Below are 17,072 nucleotides of genomic sequence, written 5' to 3'. Positions count from 1 at the left end.
AAGTACTAAGAAAAGATCATGTGGGTACAGGTAAATCAAAATGTAACACAGATTATGAGGTAAAAAGAACTGTAAAAACACTAAATCTTACCAAGTTTATTTGGCTTATTACTCATCAAATGATCTCATAACCCTTAATATAAGACAAAACCACTTAACAAGTACAATTTCAGTGAGTTATAGGGGCTTCAATGCATCTTGGATATTGTAAGAGGTCTCAAAATAAGTTCTCCCAGCTAACTTTAAGATCTCTTTATCGTTAAAAGCTAACTATTAGACCCTATTTCAAGAAATCGTACAAAGCGAATTCTCCGTTGTGCTATTGGCAGATTGTATTTTACTAATTACAAGCAAAACATCTGGAATTCATTGGGGGTTTTTTAAAAGTATTTTTGAAGTGGCCTTTTTTTTCCAGTGATATGCTCATAAATATTTGGGAAAGGAAGCGGGCATTAATTCATTTTAAGGGGTCACAAGCAAAGAATGTTGTGAACCTGAGCTGCAGATAAAGAGAGAAAACGTAACGCATCAAACTGATGTAAACTCATTGGTTTTTTTTCTCAAGTTTTCAATCAATGCATGAAACAGAAAAAAGCAACATTACTTAACGAAAGAAGTAAAAAATACATTTAATGAATTAAATAATGCCTCTAATAGCTCTGTGTTGGATGAATATACTTTCACTCCTGTATTCTGTTAACATCACTGGAAGTATTTCCTTCCACAAGGCTTCTCTTTAGAGTTTAGGGAGGACGAGCCCACAAGACATACTAATACTAATAAATGCACCTGCCGGCACACAGAAGTCTTGACAAAAAGTTGCTTGTAACATAATTCATATAAACATTTGAATTTTGATGTATCACTATCGTACAAAGTACTACCTTTTGGGCATTAAGTGGCTGTGTTTATTTTTTCTTTTTAAATGTAGCATTAAAGTTATAAAGATATTTACCATAGCGCCTTAGAGATCCATTGAGTTTATAATCCATAGTGAAAGTAGTCAGAGATTTGTTTGATGTCCGGCGGTTCTTGATTCAAACCACATAAAGACAGCAAGGTGCAACTTTGCAAAACACTTTTCACTGGTAATCTGGCCTATATATACACAGTATCTAAAGTGTTTGGTCATCTACATCCCACCCACACACAAGCTCACACGCTCCAAGAAATGACAAAATTCCTTTTCACTCATCTCCCATGTTATGACAGAGTGTGCGGCTTGTATCAGCCATTTGGTTTTAGCAGGGGTGTGACTTACACTGAAAAAGAGCGGGAAAAAAAATAAAGTTCTAATGTAAATTTCAGATCTTACACAAAAATCTTACGCCGATTACAAAGTTCAAATATCAACACATGAAACTATACACTATTTCTACTTTGTATTTCGGCATGATAGGAAGGATGGGAAAGAATCAACATACTGCTGCACAAAATCATTTTTCAGATTAATTCATAGACCTATGACAAGGGATCATAAGTAGACATGACTGTGTTGTAAGTGGATGCAAGTCAGAAACGTTGAGAAGTCTCAAGGTATTCATTTATTAATGTCACTTAATAAATATTAAGAGTTAAGATTTAGTCCCACTCTCCCCCTCATCTAAAACCTGTTAACTGTTGAATCGCAACCAGTGGATCAAACCTGCAGTGAAATGTTACTTTACCGCTCTGATGGAGTCTGTCCAGACCTGGATCTCAGTCCTCTGCTGTGCCCCAAAGGTTCCATTCCTTTCTTCTCCTTAAGACAGATCATCGGTTTAAAAAGGAAAATCTCATTTCTATGGAGATGACATTCAATTATACTTTTTCCATTTGCAGAATCACAAATAAATTCCATCAAAGACAAAAGTCATCCACTAATTTCCTAAAAGGTAAACATGCTGGTTGTAAATTGAGATTTTGCACCAGACAGCCTCTTCCCAAAGCTGAAGGAATGTATCGAGTTTGTTTAATCTTCAGTTAAGTCCAGCTTCAGGCATTAAGACCAAGTCTTGGCTTTAGACCAGCAAGTGCCATGTTTGCCCTCGTTGTTACCATTTGAGGAATATCACTAATGTGAGCCCCGCTGTACATTCAAGCTGGGATGGAGATTTTTTAAATGTTTTTTTTCTTTTTTCTTGTTATACTCACTCCTGACTCAAAACCAATGGTAAAGACACCTTTAAAGTGGTGACTCCAACACTTCCTTTTAAGGCAAAAACAGACCAAACACCACAGGGATGGTCCTGGAAAGTCATTATCAGCACTGTATGGAAACCAAAAGCCATAAATAGTCCGTCATCCTAACTTCACATCGTTGACTCATGAGTGATGACAGACTTTAAAGACATCGGTCTGTCACAAGGTAGTCAGTATTTGTTGTAACATGCAGTTTTGCAAATTAACCTGCATTTATGCCTAAACAATGGAACTGGCTCGTGCCAAGAAGTCAACAAAGAGGAACTCATTTCAACATTTTATTGAATGAAGCAGCACATAAATTACAAATGTTTAAAGAATACTTTTACTTTGAATTGTACAAAAGTTGTACCAAAGAAAACATCTGAGGGATATTAGCAAAGTCAAAAGTATATTGTGCAAATAACAAAAAATAAGACATAGTGTTACTGACCTTGGGTAATACTGGTTAAGAAATGCGGACTTCTTTAAAAAAAAAAAAAAGCACGAACGAAGCCTACTGTCCTGCTTGAAGTAGTTTTAATATATAGAAAAACTACCTGCACATTCCTCTTAAACCAAAATGAGTGAGGCCTGTTGTCAAAAAATTGATATTCTCAGTTTTCTTTTGAAAATTATTGTAAGATCAACACTCTCACAACTGCCTTGCATTTCAAGCTTCACGCTTTCAGTGGAAAGAAAGAAAAAAAAATGCAGCAAAATGGCCTTCAATTTGAAAAGAAAGGCCGTTTAGACACATGGCATTAGGATACAAACATGACTGGAAGACTAAGTTGTGTGTTTATAGCACTGGTGAAATGTATGCAGGTGTGATCTGCTGTTTGCAGCTAAATAATACGAACAATTCAACTTCAGACCACCTGCATGAGAGAGAAAGAGCCCATCATATATCTGACTTTGTGCTTGTGAATTTGAATGAACAAGTGTCTGGATGCGTTTGTGTGCATGCGTGAGCTTGTGGGCCCCCTGCGACTCAGTGCATCCTGCCTTAAGATATGTAAGACAGGAGGCCTCACAGACAAACTGTGTATGCACACCATAGAGAAGCGCTTCTGGTGTTCATGGCGAGTTTGTAGTCGTTAATACTGCTGGCGATGCAGTGCTAGTCTAGGCACAGGGTTAGAATCTTGTCCTGCCGGCCTGCCACCCTTGGCCGCTGGAGCTGGAGTGAGGGGCGGCATATTGAGCCAGGGTCATCCAGCTCAGGCTGGACTTCACAAATCAACTAGCGGCTGGTTCTTTCCTCTGATGCTGGAGCATGTCTATCACGCTCACTATGTCCTCCTCGGGGACCTAGAACATAGAAAAATAAAGTTTAAAAAAAGCAAGCGGGTTCACTTTTTGTGATCTCTATTTAAAAAGGAGGTACACATTCTATTTTATTGCCTAATGTTTGGCTGTGAAACAGACTTTGTTGTCATTAAGGGTTTGAGAAATGGTCTTATAATACTGATTTCCAAATGATCGTGAGTTTCAGTTGTTATTCACTGAAATAAGACTTCGACCGGGACCTCCCATCAGCCTATACGCACACGTTCTTCAACAGGTTCTAGTGACGACGCTTTGCTCTACGTTCAATGTTAGGATATGTCCTCAACCCACTTTCTTATTGCGGCTACTCCCTTAGCTTCCTAAATGTCTTCCATCCTTTTCAATGTACCGCTTTACAAAAATATCACTCCGCTGGCTATTCCAACACAACTCTGCATTATGAAAAGAAGATCAACCAAAAGACTTCAGAGTGACGTGAGAAGAGGCAGCAAAACAGGCTGATATCATCACCAACTATGGCGTAATTGTTTTCTTTGTCTGTCGTGTGGTAAACAGTGACACCACTAAGGTTCACACGGTTTGGGCACGAATTGAATTCCATGAAAATGATTAAGTGCAATGACGTCGATGACTAAGCACTATGTTAAGCTCAATGACATGCTAGATTGCATTGTACAGCTATAAAAAAGTGCATTCTAAAAGTAGGTGTAAGAACGATTGAATAATGTAGGGAATACCCAAAGACTCCCATGTTGTTCATTTGAAGTATTTCATACTTTAGACATCTCAGTCACTGCCTGGAATGTGTTTTTTTGTAATCTACCAACTATTCTTGGTAAGATTCCTCCCTTCTTATCTTCTCTTCTACATTTTGTTCGCAGGACTTGTTGCATTGTGTTGTTCCCAAAGTCGGAACTGAATTGGGAGGGAAAGGTTTTAGCTTTTCTGCACCGACTGGATGGAATAATCTACCGACTGATCCGACACTTCAAAACATAGTAACCCTGAGTCAGCTAAAAACTCTGGCGAAATCGATTGAGTCCAGGATGTCTGAACTCTGATGCGGCTTTTCTTGGCCAGGTCGTCCCTTGTAAAAGAGATCTTTGAATGAGCTCAATTAAGCGATACAATGTTTCTAACTGGAGCTGCTGGACCATTTGTGATGTGACCAATCACGTCAATGGTGGGTGGTCGTTTTGAGAGAGGCCATCCTCTTCCCTCTAATCTCAATGGGACAAAACTCCACCAGCCAAACTATCTCAGACTTTAAGGTTGTATGAATACTTTGCGATGTGATTCAAAGATGAGGGAGAACGGAAAGATACAGGATGTCTATTATAAGGCAATTCATCTACGGCGCACAAGGGTTTTATAGTTCACTCCATTGAACGTCATTCATTTGGTAAAACCTTTTAAACCAACCCACACATTAAGTTGAGGGCTGGGGCTTAACCCTCAACTTAATTTGTGCAATTTCAGCATTACTTATGAGGTACCGTCATCAATTCACCAACACCACAAAAACACTGTTTAACAGGGATATACAGAGAGTAAGTTCAGTTCGATCAGGCTGAAAAACATGTTGACATTAGGTGTTGCATTCTCAATGTTTACCAAAATCGAATGTGTTGTAACATCTAGGAGAATATTTAATATTGTCTAAATACATTGTAATGAATTTAATAATGTTAAAAGAATGTCTACAATTAAATGCATCTTTAAAGATGCTGTAGTGTTCACACATTAAGCTGGACACATTTTGAGAATATCTAAATAAAGTTGATTTTGTCAGGTCAAGAAATCAGTGTTTTTAAAATCAAATATTTAGAGAATCCTTTGATTCAAATTGTATTTAATTTCTTTCCTCAAATTTAAAAAACAGTCACTGATCTCACGCTGATTTGGAATCACCTGCCTCAAGCATTCCTCATGTGTAAACCTCAAAGGAATGCTGGTAAACGTGACATGTTCTCGCTCCTTATCCGTCTACAGCTCCCACAATAAGAAGCAAGAGCCAAACCTTAAAATATCTGCGCTGAGAATAAATCATTTTTGAGTCAAAAATGTGTCAAACTTTTGACTTCCTTGACAGCGATGGTGTCCTAATTAATGACGCGAGGACGTTGGACTCACCAGAGCATGGTCGAAGCTGAAGGTGCTTATGTAATAGGCAGAGATGTCGCTGTCAGCCAAAGGCTGAGATATCTGGGCAACAATACCGCATTCATCTAGAAACAGAGAGTGGAGGAGAAATACACTGATATTAGCATCACAATCATAAAGCCAGATGTAGCATTGCATGGATGTGATAACATGGATTCTCTTATAGATATCATAAAAGAAATGTAATACAATAGAACCGATACTACTGGAAAACTACCCAATAACTGCAGTTTCTATCTAAACTTACACAATAATAGATAGTTTATTACAGAATAAATTAATTAAAGGGGGAAAAAATGAATTCACATTCAGAGTTAGTATAACCTGAAAGATTTCTGACACCAGTCCGACACCAAAATCCCCTGATCAATGCCAGCAGGGGGAGCAGATCCAGAAGCAGGTTGGACTGTACCACCCGACTGACCGACCTGTATGTAGAGTAAATGAATACATATCTGAGGTGTTTGAAAGAAAGTGGCCTTACCAAAGCCCAGCGGTTGTCCCCCTATACGGACCATTCTCCACAGCTCCCCGGATGAGCTCGTGAAGAGGAGATCAGCAGGAAACCTAAAGCACAAAGAACAAGCACTGAATTCCACTCGGTGCAAACGTTTCAGAGGAAAACCCTCTCACAGCAATCGCCAGACAACAGCTTGCAAATACAGACACTGAAACACCTGGATTATGGCTGCACAATTCATAAAAAATTGCAATCTGGCTTATTGCAAATTTTAAATCAAAGGAGGTGCAATATTTGTTACATATCGGTTAAAATACGATTTTATGTTAAACACCGCGGTGCTGCGGAGATATACTTAAGAACACATCTTCGTTCAGCACAGATCAAATGCAATATCCGTTAAAAATAATCACAATTAGATATTTCATTTCAAAATCGTTCAGCCCTCTCCGCTGGGTGCTGTTTGCTCCACTGTTTGTGCCATTCCAGCATTTTAAATGTGCATCATTAAGGAGTCATAGGTGGGCTCGGCTAGAGGGTTGTATTAAGAATTCCTACTTTCTCTGAGCCTCGGTGTCCATCACCAGTGAGATGTAGCCATCGATGAGGGAGAAGGAGAAGAACTTGATGCAGTCCAAGTCCTGGCTGGGAGACGACTGTGCATCCTCTTTAGGACTACGGAGGAAAAGAGAACATTTGGTGAGACATTAGTGGCAAAGACGGCCACAAAAAGGGATTTATATAAGACAAAAGAAAACGTTACAGACAGAAGTCCAGGGTAGGGCAGAAAACTTCTTTCATTTTCAATTTCAAATTTTGTTTAATTTTGCAATTTAGATAATCCCTGTGAAGTTTGTATTGTGTTACCTCACACAGGGCTTGTGAATGTATCTTCTTGGATTAAAAAGAAGAAAAAGAAAGCAAGCAATAAAAGAAAAGCCTTATGGGCACAATAATCTTCTATGTTCACAATAACTGGGTGGGACAAATGGTCAGTGTGTGTCTCATATTCAAGTTTTCACTAATCATGTCATGACTAAACTGATGTGAAACCATTACCTGTGAGGCGATCTGCCATGTTTTAATGTAAAAAGCCAGTGAGCTGATGTCTAGTTTGCGTCATGTGCTGCCACCTTGTGTGTTTACAGAGGTACTGCAGCGGTGCGAGTGAAGCGAGCGTCTCACCTGTTTGAATAAAAGAGGACGTCAATGAGCGTGGTGGCGATGGACGGCAGTGTGTCCGGGTCCAGAGACATGACACAGAACTGGTTCTGCGGGATCAGCACCGGGTGAACAGTCGGCTGGATGGCTGGAAGAGCAAAGACAGTGTTCGTCTGTAAGAACAGCTGAACTAGAACCACTCTTTTTTTTTTACCAGATAAAAGCATTATTAACAGATTGCATATTCTAGAACTATAAAATAAAAATACATTTTTATAAATGTAAACTGTAACATTGTCCATACTTGTTTACCTTTTGGCAAATTAGCACCACTTAAAGTAGGCTGAAATGCAAAGACCCTGAAAAAAAAGATGATTCTCAGGCAAGTTGCAAGGTTTTGTTTCTCCGTTTTTTAAGCAGATTAATTATTGGGCACATATTCCCTGGATTTGACAACTGACATCCAAGTTTCATAGTTTCAGTCGTACTAAAAATCAAGGTTCAGTCAGTTTTAACATGAAACCCATACAAGAGGGAGTTATCAGTGCGAATCCAATAACTCGCCTCCCTCTCCAACAACTCCTGTCAAGTTTTCCCAACTTCATTGGAATCTTCTCGTTCAGTCTTGCAGTCGCAAAGCAGTGACATTAGAGCAGCATTTCCATCACTACTGTGCCTACATGTTTGGTCTACGATGTTGACATGAAGCCAGCATCTTAGAGATGAAAAGATATGGAATATTGTGAACGCGTGGACATATTTTTCAGCATGTTCTGGACCTCATGGTGGCATGAGAATGACTTCCTGTAAAGCACGCTGCGTGTTTGCATTGTTTCTTTATGTGATGTCATGAACTGCAATGCTTGTTTAAGTCAAACATGGTGTTCTTAAGCACAACAGGTGTCCTTCAACAGCAAGTTCCTCTCTCTATATATTTCATTACACCCGTCATGTCACACAGGGTGAGTCAGACTTGAAGATGATGCAACTAATGTTAAGCACACTCGTTTCTGTAATTTAGTATCCCATGCATATAATGCATTATGTTTATGTATTACAAAGTTTCCTTTCAGTTTATTTTCTATCATGTAGCTATTTAAAAAATATATATATATTTAAAAAACAAAACTGTTTCAATTTGTTCAAAAATGTCGAGTGTTAATGTTAAAATGATAACACTGCTGTCTTAAGAAGGCAGCTGCAGTTGTGTATTTAATACTGTATATAAAATATAAATATGAAGCATATTTATGTTTAGACTGTCCCATGTTTCTCAAATAACAAGGTTTTTTTTTTTTTACTTTTAGTTTTGTAACTCCTTCAATTCTGGAGAAACAGCAATGATGCATGTTTCACTCACGTCCGATTTGTGACCTGTGACTCATTTTTTACATCTTTGCACAAAGAACCTGAAGGTGGCGCTAGAGGATCTTAACTTCATCCTCTGAAGCAAAACTCTGCAAATTGCCAGGCTGAACACCAATGAGCATGCTCTTTGTTTACGTCTCCATGCTTCCACTGGTAACCCCGCGTTTAACGTCACATTGCTATGAATTGTGGGTAATTCTGTTGGGCCACGTCTCCAGAAATGCGGATTTACGGACAGTGTTCATAAAGGGCTCAAAATGTCTGCGTGACAGCTTCCATACACTCGAAGATTTGACAGCGGGACGGCCCTAAACCCTCACGGACTTTACGGGGGCGCGCCTCAAAATCCCAGAGTTCGCGAGTGTGAAGATCGGGATTGGGCCCCGAGTGTGATGTAAGTGAACTCAAACTAAACGGGACAGCACCCTCTTTACCTTCTTTGCCGTTCTTCTGGAGGCCGTTGGAAACGTCCTGACACAGCACAGGGACCGACTCTCCTCCCACCTCCTTGTAGATGTTGAACTCCTCCTCCAGCGTGCTGATGACCACGGACAGGTCCTTCTCTCTCACCTACACCACACGGATGTGGAACATTAACGCCACACAGTCTGCAGTGAGTTCATTTCACATACACCGTCAGATTTCATCGTGCCGTTTCAGGCTCATTGTAAGGAAACACTCGAGCTCAACCAGCACGTCAACCATTCATTTATTTGCTGACACAAGTGTCTGTCAAGGTGTTATCTATTTTTGCCGACTGAACACTTTCACGTTACACATCAACTAACTTTTTAGTGCCTTCAGCCCTGTTGGGAATTAATTCCTTCACAGCAAAACGAGTGAGCTGGCAAAATGCAGACACCGTGGCTTCTTTTGTCAGGCAGCGCTCGGCAGGCGGAAAGGCTTCACTGTGACTTTAGAGGCCTTTCATGCAATTTAGAGATTCTGAAAAATTGCTCCAGACGTCTCTGAATTATACAAGAGTGAACAGCTTTACTGCGCCTCGTTCATGTTAACAGGATTCGTGTGACGCGCCGATTGGACTGGAGTGGAACAGAAGTGGAGCAAAGACTGAGGAAGCAAAAAAAGCCGGAAGTAGGCGGGACTTCACCAGGATGAAGTCGGTCTGATAGGTGGAGAGCATGAAGACGGAGACGTGCTGCTGGGCCAGAGGGGCGATGACCGACTTGGCGATCTTGGTCACGCCAACGGCCTGCGAGCTGCTGGAGGCGTTGCCATTGGAGACCACGTTGAGCGGCAGCCAGATGGAGCTTTCTACCTTGAGATGCTCGGAGGGCTGGAGCTCTGCGCGGGGACAAGAGGGGAAGAAGTTGCTCAGTGAGACGGTGGGCATCGGCACAATATCCACGACTAATGTCTTTCAGTGAACATGACCAACTAGCTGTGATTTACAAGTCAAAACATCTGGCTCAGTTTTATTTCAGACATTTAGGTTTCAACAGCATTTCAATGTGCATCTTTGACACGTGCACAGAGGTCAGTGCTACACCACCAATGCTACTGGGTTGCATCATGGGAATTGTAGGATGTCTTTGAATCTTGACACAGATCAAAGACAAAAAAAAAAAAAAAGTCTGGATATCTTGCCCTTTTTGCTCCACCAATTTTGACAATTGAATTCTTTGAAATCACAAGTGCAAACACTAGTGGCGTCAGGTTGACATTATATGCAAGTAATCTGAGCCAATCAAGAAAACAGAGCTTTACAGAAGCCAGAAATGTGTGTGTCACACCCCAAACACAACCAAACTGCACTGGTGGGAACAGGAAGAGGAACAGCAGTTACTAAGCTCAAACAAACCACCAGGTATGTGAAAGACGTACATCCAACCGTCATGCAACCAAACCTTTCTGAAGCGATTACAATGACGATTTGGAAACATCAAAGTAAAGCCCCCCCTCCCCCCCCCTTTCAATTAAGTGCTAAACGTCGTCACGACATTACGTTACCGGTGATGTATCGTTATGTTCGTGAAGGAGTAAACTATGAGGCAGCTTTAAGTAACACACACACACACACACTTCCTCTCCCCCACCTCCCTTCACCATGGAGACCTAAAATGCCCCCGCTATTTATACCGCATGGCGACAAGTAAAACCCATGTGTGTGTGTGTGTGTGTGTGTGTGTGTGTGACCCGATACCGATGCAGCAATTAGCTCAGACATTGCGGCTCCTAGTCGGTGGGAGGGAAGGGTCAAAGTTCCCTCAGACGTAGCTGTGACAACTTGTGAGTCGGTAAAACAGAATATTTTACTCTTCGTCCCAAAACAAGACTTAAGTGGAAGCTGGCAGCTACCCGGGGAACAGGTGTCTATCCAGGAAGTGAACAAGAAGCTGAAAGAAAGAGATACTGGGGCGATGACTTCGGGAAATGTGCAGCCTCACCTTTTAAGAGTGCTACTTAAATAACAGGTGTAAAAGAAGAAACGCTAGTTCTCCATACACTGCTCGACTTACAACAACAGAGCACAGAACCTCAGAACGCTGAGGAGAGAAAACATTCTTTGGAGGTTTGAGATGCGTCTCCAAAATCTCCAGAGGAGGCACAAAAAAAAATTGTGGTCATAGCATCATTAAGGTGCCTCATTTTCCTTGCTCTTCTTCAAACGAGCCACGGTTCTGGTTGGCATCATTTGTCACAGACGGCCCCTTGTGGCTCCGCTACACCAGCTTTCACCTCTTAAAATAGGCTCTCACTTAGAAGGAGACGGAGAGAAACGGAGCACCCGGAGGCGATATATGCTTTTAACAGCTACATCTGTGTGAAACCACACGAATGGCCGGACGAAGAGTGGACGGGACTGTAACACGTGCACAGTACATTACACAGTGGACTTTGTCCCAGGAGTGTAGTCAGACAGTGGTCGGGTACATTTTATGTACCCGACCCCGCTTGATGAAAGATGTGCACACAAGGGGCTCTTTACCTTTGAATCCTTCCTCGTCAAGGACGACGGTGTAGTTCTCCGGCGTCTCCGTCAGACTGAAAAACTTGCATCTAAAACAGGAGAGGAAGCGCAGATGGGGAGAGGCAAAGATGAGAGGCAGGAGATAAAGAGGAGAGGGGGGGGGGAAGAAAGAGAGGGGAAGAACAGGGTTATTCATTTGCAACCAACTAAAGGGACGTTCAGATCGTCATTAACAGTTACCGGGAATAAAAGCAAACAGGAGTTCTCCGAAATTCACACTGGTTTCAGGACTGGCTGTCACTCAATAAGCACAAGCCCGGGATCAGCATTATGCCGGCATCGCTCCTTTGTCCACGGCAAATGGTGGGTAACACAGCAAACAGGGACACTGCTCCAGTTAGCAACGGCTGCATTCAAGGGAAGGGCATCCGCCTTTCTAAATGTGTTGGTACGCTCGCTTCAGAATCCACAGGATTGTAAACACAATCATCAGTCGGGATCCAAGGACTGCTTCTCTACAAGACCGAACCTTTAGATTCCTCGATTCCGACGCGCGATGCTTTTGTCTATCTACTGCGTGGTATTTGCGTAACTCATCAGGCTTGGGGACAAAAGCGTTTGCTTTCAAAGGCAGTTTGCTTGGCCGGGCCACAGTGTTCAGTTCTATTGAATGTTGCCTTTGTGGAAAAAGTTAAAAGAGGCCCATGGGATTTGATACGGGTTGAGGAAAGAACTGGGCAGTGAAACACGCATTTTCTTGGATAACATCAGCCTTTAAGATGACGATACTTCAAATTAACTTTCTGTACGGGACAAATTCCTCTTGTTGGACACCAAAAACAAATACCTTTGGTAGGTGTAACACAAAAACATGGAGATTGAACTGAATTATTGGAGCACCCGGTATTTTAGAGCCATCCACCAAGCTCCATACTGTGGGAAAACAAATGTCAGCAACAGTAGCTTCAGTGTTATTTAATGATCCATGGGACGTTCCTGCTTCTATAATGAGTAACACTGACAATACCACTGAAAGAAAACTTTGCAGCTGTGAAGGAGCGAGTTCGCGGAATTTTTCAGGATTAGTTTGACCTTTTGAGAAGCCTTTGGTTTCATGTTTGGTAGAGAGAAGACATGAGCAACTTCTACATGGATCACCTCCCTTAGTTTTCTCCAAACCCATAAAAAAGGAAGAGCCGCATGTTCCTGTTTTCCTAAAACGTCTCACTGGAGGTACACCTTCCTCTTCCTCTGCTTATCAGTCGGCCGAGGCCTTTACAGTAGAAGCCTGAGTGAGGCCGCAATACTCCTGACTCAGCAAAAAGTAATCCCTGCCAGGAGATGGGACAATCACCCCACAGAGAGACAAAGAGAGAGAACACTGTAACACTAACTAACAGCTGTGCTAGCGAGCTCAGCCAGCCCATTGTGTTATAATACCACCCCCCCCCCCTCTCATTTCCTGTTGACCCCTCACCTTCCTTAGCTCGCAGTTTCCTGCAGGTAGCGTGAGCCAAGCATCTACTCCGCCAGAGAGAGCGATCGAGTGTGGAGCTTTATCGCATGTGGTGCGACCGTGAGGGGCTCTCGCGTTACACCTGCGCGGCCGCCAGACCTCAGCAACGGATTTCGTTGCGTCGAGCAACCTGAGGGAAACCCATCCGTGAGGCAACGGCGCTTCGGTTTCCTGTTTGTGATGTACAGATAAAAGGGCCTCTCCTCAGCGTGTTCTGTGTCACTTAGTAGAACAAATGCACAGTGTGGTTTGACAAAAACGTAGGCAAAGGAACAGGAAGGTCCTTACGTCTACGCTTGCCTTCACACAAAGAGGGGAAAAACAGACAAGTAGAGGAAAAATAGATCCCAAAGGAAACGCAGCATGTAAGGATTTGGGTTATGCTCAAACCAAACTACTAGTTTGGAAAACATGTCAAATGTCTTTGCACTCGAAAGCAGGTTGTCATCGAGGGAGAGGGGAGAATTTCAGAAAAAAATGAATTGTCAGCTAATTCTGATGTCTGCATCTGCGTGTGTTTCTGAATCTATTCCAACATTCGAGAAGCACTTCTGAAGACGCATACTGGAAGCTCTAGCCTGAAGCAACCTTAGAAAAACAAGCTCCTTCTATTAAAGCTTGAAGCGACACAAAGTGAAGGAGGAGGGGAAATAACCAAACGGGAGGCGGAAGCAACAGGTAGCGAGGCGAGCGTCCGAGTGGAGAGGATGAAGACCAAGCACACGAGAGTCTGGACTTTGATCCAGCTGCACAAAGCCACGGGCGGTTAGTTTGGCGCTGAGGGAGTGAGGGTTCCTGCAACCGATGCTCCAGCTGAGGAAACATGATGAGAGCGGAGCGAGCCGATGTTGCTGCGAGGTGCGGGGAGTGAGGCCCCCCCGAGCCACCTCGGGCCCCATCCGTCAGAGGACGTCCGAGCTGTCTGCTACCTTTTGCAGCTTCCCACATTTGTAGCGCTCTCACGGCCTCCTCTTTTTTCAGAACAATGGGGATGTGTTCTGTTGTGTTTTTTTTATTTTTATTGAAATCCCTGCATGTCATCCGGCAGCTTTGTGTAAACGAGGGGAGCGAGAGCCCCAACCTTGACAGATCACTGAGGCAGACAAGTGGACCCCCCCGCGGGTTTCTGGCTCAGCAGAGGCATTGTTCCAACTCAGGCTCGGTGAGTGAGCCGCCGACGGCAAGAAAGGAGGACTCTGTGGAACCTGCAGGGCTGCGTCCACAGTACAGTAAGAGCAATATCCTGGGCTGATACTGGGCTTTGATGATTCCCACACCCATAAACTCCGAAAAACACATGACGGACATTATAAGACTACAAACTAACAGCACGCAGGCCCATGAACCATGTTTGTTCCCCCTTCATGGTAGTATTCATTCAGTGTTTATTTGAAACTCATCATTTTTTATCAAGAATGCATGAAGATAGACTCATTCTCTTATATGATCCGTAACACTACAGCACATATTTAGCCTGATTTGTAGTCGGAACCCAAAACCAAATCCAAGACCTGACCCAGATCACATGTCCTCACTTTGGAGGGCACTTTTCCTCACACCGTAACCCGTCTGATGACACGTAGTCTCTCCGTAACTAAACAGAGCTGACCTTCACAGATTAACGGTGCAGCTGATAGCCGGGGCCCGCGGTGCCTCGTCACATGAAGGCCTCTCCTTTCTCGGCGAGGCAAAGTCTCTGAGACGACTTTCATCCTCTGGACCACAGGTGTGCCTCAGTTGTGTTGGATGAAGCAGAAAGACAAATATAACTTCTTCGAACTTGGGATGAGCCTGGCTCCTATAAGCAGGGAACCTCCTTGAAATTCTGCTCAGGACCTGCTTTTCAAACCACTTTGCGTTCCACTCTTCGGGGAGTTGTTCTCTAATGAATAGCAGGGGCCTGAGAGAGGGAGATCAGAGGCAATCAGGCTTGTTTTCGCTCCATTGTTTTTGAGTTGCTATGAATTCAATCTCCACCACACCTCCTCCCCCCCCCCCTGTCTGCATGGTCTATAGTTTGATCGGGGTTGGGGCAAAACTCGGCTATAGAAAAACAACAGGAAAAACAAGCCAAAACACAGCCACACCACAGCGTGATGACATAACTCCAAAGCAAGCACAACAACACACTGACAAAACAGACAGGCCTGCTAATCCAAAAGGAAGGGCACCGTGCATGCTTTTTTTTCTGGTTCATTCTGGGCTCAGCCTACTTTTCTCCCCCCGGACACTGAAAGCAACACAGAGTCGGCGGAAATGGAAATGTAGACTTTAAATGAGATAAAACACTGACTTTAAATCTGGGCGGCACAGTTCCTCAGAAATACTGACTCACTCACAGTGCATCCTTGTATCATTGACAGGGAACTTATTAATCACTTAGTCGAGTAGCTTGGTGAAATCCTAGCGTGGACGTGTTAAACCCTACTCAACACTCTGAGGCAAATGAGTGCCGATGGTGTGATTGACAGGACATGATGCAAATCTCATTCCTCTACGTCAGCTGCTCATGATCCACTCCTGCTGCCTGGTAAACAGCTTAATGAAGTTCAAAGTTCAAAAGTTCAACGTTTGCTTTATTGTCAATTCCACAATGTACTGAACATACAGGGGAGTTGAAAGGGCCGTTGTGATGCTGATACTCACAGGACGCTCACGATAAGCAAGTCCTTGAGGACGACGAGTTATCGAGACTTCAGGCGTCACACAGAGCAGATCAGAGGAGGAAAATCGTCCCTGACATTTGCTCACAACTTCTTTGCAGCTTGACATGAGAGCAGTGGCTGAGCCTGTCCTACACCACGGGCAGCTCCAATACAGATGTTGAGCTTTTTTCTCCAAGCCATGCATATGTGGCAGAGCAATAAACAATTACATAACAAAGGAGGATATCCAGGGATTAGCTGAAAACTGGTACTCATGCAAACATGAGCGCCAGACAATTTGCAAACTGGATGCTGGCTTTGGGTAAAGGAGGTCAGAGGTCAAGTTTGTGCTGGAGAAACAAGGTCCCACCAAAATAGAGTGGAGGGGCTCTGCATGCTCTTTAAGATGTTTGAGCAATGCTGGTACTGTTTCTATAGAAGCAGCATGCATTGCCGTGCATTCATGCATTTTACAGGACCACAAAATATATGCACGTTCACGTATGAGCATGCACTGTGCTAACCAAACTGCTGAAGGTTTTTGTGCAAATATAATGAAGGAAAAATAATGAATGCAATCATATGCAATCCATTTAAAAAAAAATACAATCCTAAATAATATATTTTTGCTGCTGTGCAGTTTCCCAAACGTTAAATATCTGTCACAAGCTAATGCAATTCCCCAACAGCTCCATGCATCGCAGTAGATCATGTCACGGAGGCAGAGCAGGACATGCTCAGGCAAATAACCCAGGGACGGCTCGACCACCCAGTGAATGAAGAGGAGCTGTGGGTTAGCTCATATCCGTGCTGGATTACCCGGTGTGCCACACAAACATCTGACCCCGATCCCATGGAGCTTCTTACCGTGTCCTGTTCCGGAGAAATATCAGTTTAATCAGGGGGTGTGTGAAATGCACCAGCCCATTCTTGGATATGCTGATGACCCGAAGCCTGTGGTCCAATATGTGCAAGTCCATGTTGTCGGGTTGTGTGCACGCGGCTCAGAAGAAAAACACGCCTTCCCTAGCTGTGCGCTATCATTTAAACGTTAAATACAGGCCTGGCCGATGTGCATTGCCGACGAAAACAACAACAACCCACCACCCGCTGTGCACGTCTCACAAGGCGAAAAACATCCGACGCAATCCGACTCCAGCCCTGCTGAACTACTGTATATTCAAAATAAGGGACAGCCCCAGAAGTGACACGCCCCCTCCTCTTAAAGCTACAGGTCATCATTTCATTTTTAACACTTTGGTCTTTGCATGGATTAACAAACTATGTATAACGTGTTCATTTGAGTTTGTCATCTTTGGACAGAGCCAGGTCTCCCCCCCCCCCCCCTGTCTTTATGCTAAGCTAACCAGCTGC

The 17,072-nt window shown here is 43.2% G+C and overlaps 1 protein-coding gene across 1 annotated transcript; it reads right to left on the bottom strand.

The window, feature by feature from the left end:
• Window positions 1-2,483: 2,483 nt before the first annotated feature.
• Window positions 2,484-16,830, bottom strand: castor1 (cytosolic arginine sensor for mTORC1 subunit 1). Its single transcript, XM_079270039.1, has 9 exons — window positions 16,566-16,830; window positions 11,556-11,626; window positions 9,717-9,910; window positions 9,040-9,175; window positions 7,262-7,385; window positions 6,635-6,751; window positions 6,101-6,183; window positions 5,587-5,681; window positions 2,484-3,474 (listed from the first exon to the last, which is right to left on the bottom strand). Exons 1-9 carry the CDS (start codon window positions 16,676-16,678, stop codon window positions 3,403-3,405), a joined length of 1,005 nt encoding a protein of 334 aa, XP_079126165.1. The 5' UTR covers window positions 16,679-16,830; the 3' UTR covers window positions 2,484-3,402.
• Between the last annotated feature and the right edge of the window lie 242 nt (window positions 16,831-17,072).

This window comes from Melanostigma gelatinosum (genome assembly GCF_949748355.1).
Source record: "Melanostigma gelatinosum genome assembly, chromosome: 6".
NCBI lineage: Eukaryota > Metazoa > Chordata > Actinopteri > Perciformes > Zoarcidae > Melanostigma > Melanostigma gelatinosum.
The sequence above is the reverse complement of the archived record's forward strand: the minus strand, read 5'-3'. Positions and strand labels throughout refer to the sequence as shown.

What these genes read in the sequence shown, in the direction of transcription:
- castor1 (XM_079270039.1), bottom strand. Translation starts at nt 16,678, where the DNA reads ATGGACTTGCACATATTGGACCACAGGCTTCGGGTCATCAGCATATCC. An exon ending in TTTCTCCGGAACAGGACACG is followed by an intron (nt 11,627 to 16,565) that starts GTAAGAAGCTCC and finishes CTCCTGTTTTAG; the next exon opens with ATGCAAGTTTTTCAGTCTGA. An exon ending in TGACGAGGAAGGATTCAAAG is followed by an intron (nt 9,911 to 11,555) that starts GTAAAGAGCCCC and finishes GTCCCCGCGCAG; the next exon opens with AGCTCCAGCCCTCCGAGCAT.